The sequence below is a fragment of the Carlito syrichta genome, unplaced genomic scaffold, assembly GCF_000164805.1.
Source record: "Carlito syrichta isolate Samal-C Ts95f unplaced genomic scaffold, Tarsius_syrichta-2.0.1 Scaffold311628, whole genome shotgun sequence".
Taxonomy (NCBI): domain Eukaryota; kingdom Metazoa; phylum Chordata; class Mammalia; order Primates; family Tarsiidae; genus Carlito; species Carlito syrichta.
Genome location: NW_007255724.1, coordinates 818,540 through 829,417, shown reverse-complemented (window position 1 = coordinate 829,417; position 10,878 = coordinate 818,540). Strand labels below are relative to the sequence as shown.

Sequence of the window (10,878 nt, the reverse complement as noted above, 5' to 3'; positions counted from 1 at the left end):
CCACATATGTTTATCACAGCATTGTTCACAATACCAAGAACCTGGAAGCAACCATGCTGTCCATCAAAAGAGGACTGGATTAAAAAATGTGGTACATATACACGATGGAATACTATGCAACCATAAGAAAGAACAAAATCATGAATTTTGCAGCAACCTGGATGGAACTAGAGTCTATAATACTGAGTGATCTCTCCAGAAACAAAGATCTGAATATCACATGTTCTCACTCATATAGTGGACCTTGAACATTCAATGTATTACTATAAGAAAATGACTGACAGTGGTGGGAAACTTTGGGGGTGGGGAGGGAGATGGGATTATTGGTAGTAAATATCTGTCTGGGGACAGGGAGATACCTCTTATCAACAAGGGTTTCTGAATGAAGCATATTTGTATACCTAACCCTTAACTGTACCCCACAATATCATAATAAAAATATTGATTATAAAAAAAAGAAATACAACACCAAGTCTCTTAATCATGATAAACTAAAGGAAATCACACAGGGCCCAGATGAAAACTCTGTTCTCTTTCAGGGAAGGTTATCTGAGGCTATAAAAAAATATTCTAACTTATACCCTAATTCATCAGAAAAATACATTTTTCCAGGTACTTATTTTATCAGCTAGTCACCCCCAGACATCCAGAGAAAGTTTCAGAAACTGAACTTTGGACCAGAAATACCAAGCTTCCAATTATTACAGAAAACCTTTAAGGTTTTTAACACTAGAGACTCTGAGGAGAAAAAAGAAGGAAACCAGCATGCCCAGAGGCTGGACCAAAGACAGGCAAACTTACTAGTGCTCGCAATTAGTGGCAACCCTCTGGCTACTCAACAGGGACCCAGTAAGAACAAACTTGCAAAGGGAATGGTATCTTCTGCTATTGGTGCAATTGCTCCCAGGAGTCAAAACCTCCAGGAACCTGTCCACAGTGTGGACAGGAGGGCCATGGAAAGAGTGATGCACCCTCTCTTGAAGGGAAGAGGGAACACCTAACTTGGAAATGGTGGCAACAGACTGACGAGGCCAAGGTTCTCCAAAACATCTGGCATCAGGTTACCAGTATCCCACATTGTCTTTGAATGTCTCTACCTGTTTGGCAATGCTTTGGCTCATGATTTAAGAGATTTATATTTAAAATCAGGCATAATACTATGTTGATGACTTATTAACCTGTAGTTCTACCAAAGAAAGCTCTTTGAAATATTACAATTTAAACCTTAAACATTTTAGAACAGAGAGGATACTGAGTTTCCTCTAAAAAGGTTCAAACCTATTTACAATAGGTAAAATAGTTGGGCTGCATTTTAAACCCAGGACAAGAGATTTTAATAGTAGAAAGAAAAACAGCCCCACTAAATTTACAGCTTCCTAATACTTGCAAGCAGCTGAGAGCCTTTTTGGGATGGCCAGTTTCTGTAGAATGTGGATTCCAAAATTTGGCATTAATGCTAAATCTTTTATGAGGCCACAAAGGGTATAGATCCTGAGCCCCTTGAACGGATATCCGAGTGTCAGAGAAGTTTCTATGATTTAAACAAGGCTTTAGCCTCTGCTGTAGCACTTGACTTGCCTAATTTAGAAAAATCTTTCTATGTTAATACAGTTGAAAAACATGGGATGGACACAGGGGTTCTTGTTCAAATGCTAGGTAAAACCCCCAATCAGTTACCTACTTCTTTAAGCAACTGGACACGATCTGTAATGGGTGGTCTGCCTGGCCGGCCTGTCTTCAGACATTGGCAGTAACTGCCTTATTCATGGAAGAGACTACAAAGTTAACCTGTGACTAGCCTGTGGAGGTTTTCAACAGCCACCAGGTTCAAAGTGTGTTAGAAACCATAGGGCATCAGTGGGTGACAGGCAGAAGGTTACCTAAATATCAGACTCTTCTCCTTGATACTCCAGAAGTCACTTTAAAGAAATGTCAGCCTTTAAACTGAGCCACCCTATGCCAGTTTCAAAGTCTGTGAATTAATTAATTCTTGTGTGGAAACCATGGAGATGTATTCTAGCAGACTTGACCTCCAAAATGAGACTTTAACCCAGATTAGGAATCGTTTATGGATAGAAGCAGCTTTGTTGAACAAGGAGTCAGAAAAACTGGTTGTTCAGTGGTGAGCTCACATGAGGTGATAGAGGCATGAGAGCTTCCCCATAATACTTCAGTCCAGAAAGCAGAGTTGATAGCTCTAACTTAAGCACTCCAACTGGGAAAGGAAAAAAATGAATATTTATACAAATTCTAAGTATGCCTCCATAGTCATTCATGCTCATGTTGCTAAATAAAAATAGTAGAGTATGTTAATAGGAAAGAATTCCCCCATAAAACATGGGCCTGGAATTTTAACTCTTTAGGAGCATTTGGAGGTAGCTGTGTCCCATTGTAGGGGAATCCAAGGAAGATTCTCTCATGACCCAGGAAAATGCTTTTGCTGACCATGTAACAAAACAAGCTGCTACACACACGTTGGGCAAAACAAGGAGGTTTTAAGGAAAATGATGGGAAGGGTAAATGCACAAGAATAGTCTTTGGTAGATTGTTAAGGGATTACATGATTTCACACACCTGGGTAGGGATGCCCTAGAAAACTTAACACCACAATCTTTCACATGGAAAGGAATACACAGAATGATGAGAGAAGTAACTCACTCAGGTTCTCTTCACTGTATAAATGGCCCAGCAGGGCATCTAAAGAAACAAGCCTTACTCCTACCAATACAGAGAAGGGATATTATCCAGGGGAAGATCAGAAAACAGAGTTTACACAAGCTCCAAGCATCGGTCCTTTTTAGTATTTATTGACAAATTCACTGGTTGGATTGAGACTTATCCTTCTAGGACTGAAAAGTTCATAGATGTAGTTAAGTTCTTGTTAAAAGAAATCACCCCCATTTTGGGCTTTCTAAAAACTTCCAGAGTGACAATTGACCGTCTTTCATAGCTAAAATCATTCAAACAGTATCAACAGCCTTATGGATTAAATATCATTTACATTCCTCCTGGAGACCCTGGTCCTCAGGAGAAGTAGGGGAAAAAAATCACTTTTTGAAGAAAATGCTTAGAAAATCATGCCAGGAAACATCAGAATCATGGTTCAGTTATTGTTTATAGCTTTACTCAGGTCTCAAATCACACCAAATGTTCACTTAAGTCCTTTTGAAATGCTGTATGGACAGCCCTTCTTGGGCTCTGATTTTTTATAAGATAGAAAATCCTTAGAAATAACCCAACACATTATTAGCATGGGACAAGTAGAGAAAGCTTTCAAGAGTATGTTAACAAAATTCTCCCAGTTCCAGACAAAATTCCCTTTACACCACTGGTTCTGCCTGGAGATTTGGTTTTACTTAAAATATGGAAAAATTGCTCTCTACGAGACCAGTTCCAGGTTCTTCTTAGCACACCTACCACTGAAAAACTGCAGGGAATCATTAGTTGGGTACACATACCTAGAGTTAAACTAATGCCTCCTGAATCTCCACTGACTGAGGAACCTACCACAGCCAATTAACCTTCCTATTCCTGTAAGCCAATAAAAGACCTGAAACTTTTCCTCTGGTAGAAACCTGACCAAAATGATTGAGGATGTCAAAAGCCTGTGTTCAGAAATGTATATTCTTTTCTGTTTTACTATTTATATGCTTTGCCTCTATTCTTTGAGAACAGGAAATGGGAGCAAAATACTCTTCTCAATTTTTCCCAGACAAGTGCCACAAATGAACAACTAGGGGAATGTTAACTATGCCATGAATCTCCTAGAAAACTAGAGAAGTGGCTTTTCCATGCTACCCTGTCTCCCATTCATTTTACTGTTATCCATGGGAAACCTGATCAGATTTTAAAATTAATTTCCCTTGAGATTTCCTTCCCTACTCAGCCATTTCCTTGTGATAATCTCACTACTACTGATAATGAAATCATTGGACTTCATTTAATTTGTGCTAGTAACTGAGGACCTTGTAGCCTTGTACAAAAAGTGATCAGGCACCACCTGGATTGTCAGTATATCTGGCTACATTTAATTTCTCTGCTTGCCAGTATAATTTAACCCATTGACATCCAGGCCAGGAGGGGAATAGTTGAAAAATCTTTGGATACACCTCTTGGATAGGACAGATGAGAATTCCCTGGCATAACAGACAGAAGAACCCAGGCTCTCCCGAAGGGACAATAGATCTTCTCTTCTGAAGGAGGCCTCTATCTCCCCTTTGTCATAGGGAATCCACCTAGGGACCCACATTAAGCATCATCCTAGATAAGAAAAATCACAAAAAGATATGCAGAAATTTTTAGGCAATCTAAAAAAAGAATTTTGGCATATTATGCCAAATCAATGGCTGCTACCCAAGGCCTGGAAAGGCACATGGTATTCCTTGTATAGATAATGCTCAAATGTTGGGTCGGTGCACTTTGGGCACTCTTAGTTATGGAAGATTCAGTGTAACTGTTTATGATGCCACCAATTCCAGACCCAGGTGAATGCTTGGATTAGTGCTGACAGGAATTAGAACCACAATTGGATTTTTAACACCATGGGAGAATTTGCATGTCATGAAGCTACCTTAAAAAATACTACTGCATCTTTAGATTCTTTGTTTCAATCTACTGTGATGCCTTAAAGGCTTTATCTAAATCTATTGATTCTTTTGAAAATGTAGTGCTAGATAACTGTTTGACTTTAGGTTACTTGCTTGTTGCACAAGGAGGAGTTTGTACAGTCATTCATAAAACTTGTATTTGTATAAACATCACTGGACAAGTTTGCAGAAAACAATTTATCATAAGGCTAAATGGCTCCATGGGTTTCACAAGGAGCACCTACTGCCAATACTATGTGGAACACTATTAAAAACTCCATGCCTTCTTTTGCCTGTGTCATCCAATATGTTGGGCCTATTAAAATAATTACAAGCCTGCTGATTTTTGGTTTGTCTCTTTAACTGCCTGGATAAATTTGTCTCTTCCAGAATCAAATAAGTTCATTTCCATATGTTGGTCATGCAAGGATTTCAACTATTGTCTGTGAATGAGGCCATCATTAAGACCAACATGCATGCATTAGAACAGAAAGAGATTTTCAGTCCCAGGTTAGGCAGGCCTACATGCCTCATCAGTTTTGGAGAAGTTACAGAAGATGAACCTTCTTCCCCCTGTACTTCATATGATTATAGGATTAAAAAAAAAATCATAGGGGGAAGTATAGACAAGGTAGCTAATATACCTTAGATAAATAGATGAGTTTCTTGCAGGCAAGCATAGCTTAATTAGAAAACGAGATGGTCAGGCATACAGCTGGGCACCATCTTATAGGGTGTAACTCTCTAGATGGACCAAGCACATGAGCATAGTCTCAGAATGTGGAGTGGCTGATATACTCAGCTACAGAAACCATAAACAAGGCAGTAAAAGAATTACCAGAGGAATTGGGCAATGGTGTTTACAGGAAGAAGTTTAATTAAAACACAAAATAGTAACTTTTATCTGGAGACTTCCACACGAAACAAGTAAGCATAGAAGTAGACAATAAGAGTAGGAACTTGAGATCAATAGATAGTAACCCACCACATAGCACAGAAATAGTTTAAGAAATAGGTTGCTCACTCATCACTAAGAAAATATATAAAATACTCTGTCAACAATAGGTTAACGTGTTGTTTTTTATAAGACCCCCACTCTCTCTCTTGAACATATGTTTTCTTGCTAATAAATCTGGTTTTAAACTATACTTTCAACTTGCTCTGAAATTCTTTTCTGTGGTGGAGTCAATAATCCATGGAACAACTACACCACACCCCACCTGGCATTAATGTTATCTTGTAGATAAGCGTACATAGCGCTTTTTTTTTTCTGATCATCTCACTCAGAGGATATTATGATCAAACTCAAGTTATTTCCCTGGAAATCTGTACCAAACTGGTTCTGAGGGAAATGGGACCTACTGGTTACCTCCCATACTCTGATTATGTTGGTTTCTCTGATTAGATTTCTTTGATTTTTCTGTTTCTTTTTCCAAATAGACTTCATTTGCATCAGGAGGTTCTCCTGCAAAGGAAATATAAATTGAACACTAGAAAATCAAATATACTACATATAAGATACTTTTAAAAGAGTCATGGGACAGAAAGGAGACAATTAAAATGTATAGAGAGAAAAGGTATCAGGGATTTCCTTGGAAACACTGACTGTCAAATCTGAGAGGTCAATCAAACAAAGACAGAGTTCCTGGATTTAGAAAACACAGTTCACTATCTGAGGAATCTAACACTAAAACTGTATACAACCTGGTCAGTTTTCAGAAGTGAATCTTGCTTCATTTTAATTTTGAAATGTTAGCCCTCAGTTTATCTATGGCACTATTAGAATATATTGGCCAGTGTTTATTTAGAATCTGCTATTATCAGAGTAGCCTCATTGTAATCATGGCTGTGTTGGCCAGTGAATGTTACTGAAAATAGTGATATATTCACATTTACTTACACTGAAATACCAGAACTCTAATGCTCATCAATTTCATCATCATTCTTCTCCCTAAGCGCAACAGAATTTAAATTTCAGGTGAGCAGAGATGTTTTCTTGGTTTCTTTGGTGCTTTTACTCTCATGTTTAGAATAGTAACCCAACACATAGTCTTTAGTCATTCTGTTTGTTTATGGCAGAAAAAGAATAATAATCTGTGTATCTCTTCTCATTTCCTGTAGGATCCAAGTTCTCCACATTTCAAAGTGCAATCAGTGGCATTACTTACCCTGTAGTATCCAGCAACCTGATTTATTGGATAGTGTCTGTGAGTGGCATGCTCTGGGGATTGAGAGCCGAGGAAACATAGCAGGTTCTTGTCAGTTTCACAGTAGAGGTTCTTAATGTTTTGGTGTCTCCTACAGATTTGAATTTCAGAGGCTGGTAACGGGAAAATGACTGATTCTTCTTTTTTCACAAAAATAGTGCTTTTAAAGTCCATTTTCTGTGATAACACCTTGCATGCAGGGCAGCAAGCAGGAGCTTGGGCATCTTCCCACAAAAGGCAGAGACAGGGGCTACAAAATCTATGCCCACAGCTAATGGTGACAGGGTCTGTGAAATAGTCTGTGCAGATGGAGCAGGTGAGCTCACTGGGGTAACACTGCATGGTCCATGCAAAATCCATGTTTCTGGGAAAATAAAAAGAAAGAGTAATTCTTTATCCCCCTGGCATGTGAGGTGAGCTTAAGACATCTCTCACTAATATATGAATGCCCTGTAGCAGGACAGGCTATGTTCTGTATGTGGCTAAAATACCATAATGAGGCACAAAAAGAGTGCTACAGATTGATAACATTGTATTATTTCTTGCTAAATTTGACTTACAGCACTTTTAAAAACTCCTTATTAGAAATTCAGTGTTTTTTATGTTTCCTCTTTTATAAATACATAGAAATCACAGGTCTCTAGACACAGGCAGACACTTATTATTTTGTCCAAAGCTATCAGGTTTTCCCCATTTTATTTCTGATTGGTTAACATAAGGCATGTGTTCCAATTCTGGCCAATGAAACAAGAATGTAAGACTCAGGATAATTCTGTAAAACGTGTTCTTGCTACAGAAGAATCACATGGAAGAAATAACTGCTCTCTGCCGCTGGATATTATTTGGATTTAGTACCCATTTGCATAGCCGTTTTGTGGCCTCCATGTTTATCAGTCTAAGACAAAAGTCAATACTCAAAGCTTAATACAAAAGTGGAAAGAACCTGTGTCCTTAATAATGTAATCGAATGCTAATTATCTAATTCTGGGGAGGCCAACTGATAAAGTAGAAGGAATGGTGAAAAATTACCATTTTACAAATACAAAAACAGAAATTAAATCAGGCAAGAATCATTAATGGAACATAAAATGATTAAGTCCATAGATTTGGGGGAAGAGCCTAACCTTCACATAGTCAAAATTCTACCCCACTGCTAGTTCTTTTTATCCCCAGTGTTACTGAGGTATAATTGATAAGTTGAATTGTGTAATTCAAAGTGTACAAACAGAGGTAGAACATGAAGGACACAAAATACCTCTGTAGTACTCTTGCCAAAAATATTTTACCTTCAAGTAACCATGATAGAGTATTAGACAATTACATTTGAGGGACACTATGCAAAAAATAGGAGTAGCCTATTCAAATGATTTAATTTCTAAGAGGAAAATGGAAGCAATTATATAGCAAAGATTACTAAAATAAATATAAAAATTAACCATGATGTGGTATCATTGATCTGTTCCAGGTTTCAAAAAATAATAGCCAGTGAGAACATGCAGGGCCATCCTAAACCCTAATAGAGTCTTCCAGTTTCCACTCAGAAATGGAGATGGATGGGACTATTTCTTCTGCCTTCCTATAGTTAAACTAGAAGTTAATGGGGTTTTTTGAAGCCATTAGAGAATAGAGGTAAGGAAACAAACAATTAAATCAGATTCTAGATATAGACAAATATAAGCACAGAGAAAACAGGACCCACACATATATATATCTGGGGCAGATTCTACCGGAAGCCATAAAAAGATGTGTATAGATAAACAAAGTAGTTTTAATCTACAGCTAAAGACCAAAGCCAGGCTATAGTGAGTGTACAAAAACCTTCAGGGTCACAGACATAGAGGGATCCGCATCCTATCCATTTTCAACAGGAACCCCATGAGGATCTCAAGGAAAAATCAGGAAATTCAAGAGAAATCTTCCCCTCCTGTGGTACTGACTGGGAGAGAAAAATAGCAGCCATTGCCAAAATCAGATAAACCACCCATCCTTTTCCACTTAAGGAAATCAATTCTTGGTCTTCAAGGAGGAGACTAAAAAAAATTTGATCCCATTATATTCAACTACCATTTATTAATGCATTCTGGGAAAAATGAGGAAGTGTTTTATAAAAGAGCATCATTGTCGTTCATATTTTTGTTCATATTTCTATATAGTCTGTTTTTTTCACATTTACAATCTCATTGAAAAAATTAGATGAAGAGACTTAAAGCAAATTAACAACATCAATTTAAAAATGAGCAACCCAATAGAATACCAGCATGAGCTGGTGCCAAATATCTGGTTCTCATGGAGTCAATTTTGTGGATGAACATAGAATTTCTGCTAGTTTGGCTTATCTAGAGCTTTGGCCTGACAGTGAGTCTAGCCTGTTAGGGCAGGCTGAAGACTTATTATTAGTCAAAAGGAGGAGACTTTAAGGGTAAGGGTTCTTTCTAAGGGCATTTTATGGCAACCACTTCCTCCCGCCAACTGAATTAAGATTTCTACCCTCTCATATTACATAGAGCAGTGAACCATCTAAAAATCCTAATGGCTCATTGTCTCAATCCCAAGCAGAACTACAACTGAGGCCTTCACTACTCAGACTCCGAATGAGAACATGAAAAAGTAAGGGTGGGAACTCTGTCTCCTCTGCTGTTTGGTTACATAAGTCATGCCAATTCTTTTCAGAAATTATACACCAGCAAAAGAGCAAATATCACCTATAGTCTTACAACTTTTCCAGAAATTTGTTCTATGTATTTGTATAACTTCAGTTAAATTTTGTGATTAATTACTGTGCATCAGTTTCCTCGTCCATAAATTGAAGATAATATCATTTACCTCATCAATGACTGAGGACAAAACATGAGTTAATATACACTAAATGCTTCAAATAGAGTCTGCATTCATAAAAGTAATGTAATTTATATTTTGTATCATTTATTCATCTAGATTCAGCTGTATATTTGTATGAAATGAATGGAAGTATTTATATTTCTTTGTAGCTTGCTTTTTTTCACTTAAGGATATAGCATGAACTTCTGCCCTTGTGGGACTGTTTGGAAAGGCCAAAGAGACCTTTAGACACTTTGAGTGATTTTTCAAATGTGACAAATAGTGTGGGGAATGAACTCTGGTTCTTCAAGGGTGTTATTTCAAGATGACAAGCTAGGTTAGGGCAAGGCCCAGATCTAATGCATCTGAGAATGAGAAGCTCCTTGTGGACTCTGGTGTCTGAGTACTAAGCACTACCTTGGAGCTCCTGTAGCCTAGTAGTTTTCAGACTTTGTTGTTGTTTAAGCAGTGAAACCATGTTTCAGGGGAGACTTAAAATCTGTGTAGAGCTTGGATGGAAACCCATGTTTTCTCTAAGAGAAGCCTTAGTACATAGGGGGAGGCATTAAAATAACTGCTTGGGGATACTGGCAGATATTCAATTCAGCAGGGGGAGAGACTGAAAGGGTCTTTTCCCCTGGAGAGAAGACAACATCTAGTAGAATCATGCATCTGAGACCTTGGTTCACAGCACTGTCTAATGCTGAGGTTGAAACAAAACATCAAAGAATTCTTCCCTCCCAGTACCTACTACCTACCAGTAACTACCTACCACCACCACTAACTAACAAAACCTCCAGAAAAAATTAAGAGGAGAATGTAGCTGGAGAGACGCAAGAGACAGAATTTCTGGGAAGCAGCATAAGAAGTAAGGACTCAATGCCAAAGCAGGAGGCAAAACAACATATCCCTAAAGTAATGGTTCTCAACTGGGGCATAGCCTCTCTGCTCCAACCAGAAGACATTTGGCAATGTCTGTAGACATCTTTTGTCACAACTGGAGGGATACTATTCCTATGTAATGGGTTAAGGCCAGAGATTATTCTAAACATCCTGGTAACTGTCCTCATATGTAATATGCAAGATGCTTACTCAAAACTAAAGAGGCATAACAAAATGAAAAAAAAACAAAACAAAAACAAAGATACAAAAAAATCAGGCTGAACAAAGTAATAATCAGAACCAGATATAGATATAACACAGATGTTGAACTTGTCAGACAAGAAATTTAAAATAACTATGATTAATATCTTAGAGGTTTTGATGAA

At 37.9% G+C, this 10,878-nt stretch overlaps 1 protein-coding gene across 1 annotated transcript in view; it reads right to left on the bottom strand.

Moving 5' to 3' along the window:
• The window catches only part of LOC103271419 (tripartite motif-containing protein 77), a 30,038-nt gene extending 22,885 nt beyond the window's left edge, over positions 1-7,153 (bottom strand). Inside the window, exons 1-2 of the mRNA XM_008068894.1 lie at positions 6,755-7,153; positions 5,956-6,051 (exon numbers count right to left, since the gene is read on the bottom strand). Of these exons, the coding sequence (XP_008067085.1) occupies positions 5,956-6,051; positions 6,755-7,153 (495 nt within the window). The remainder of the gene's footprint in view (positions 1-5,955; positions 6,052-6,754) is intronic.
• Between the last annotated feature and the right edge of the window lie 3,725 nt (positions 7,154-10,878).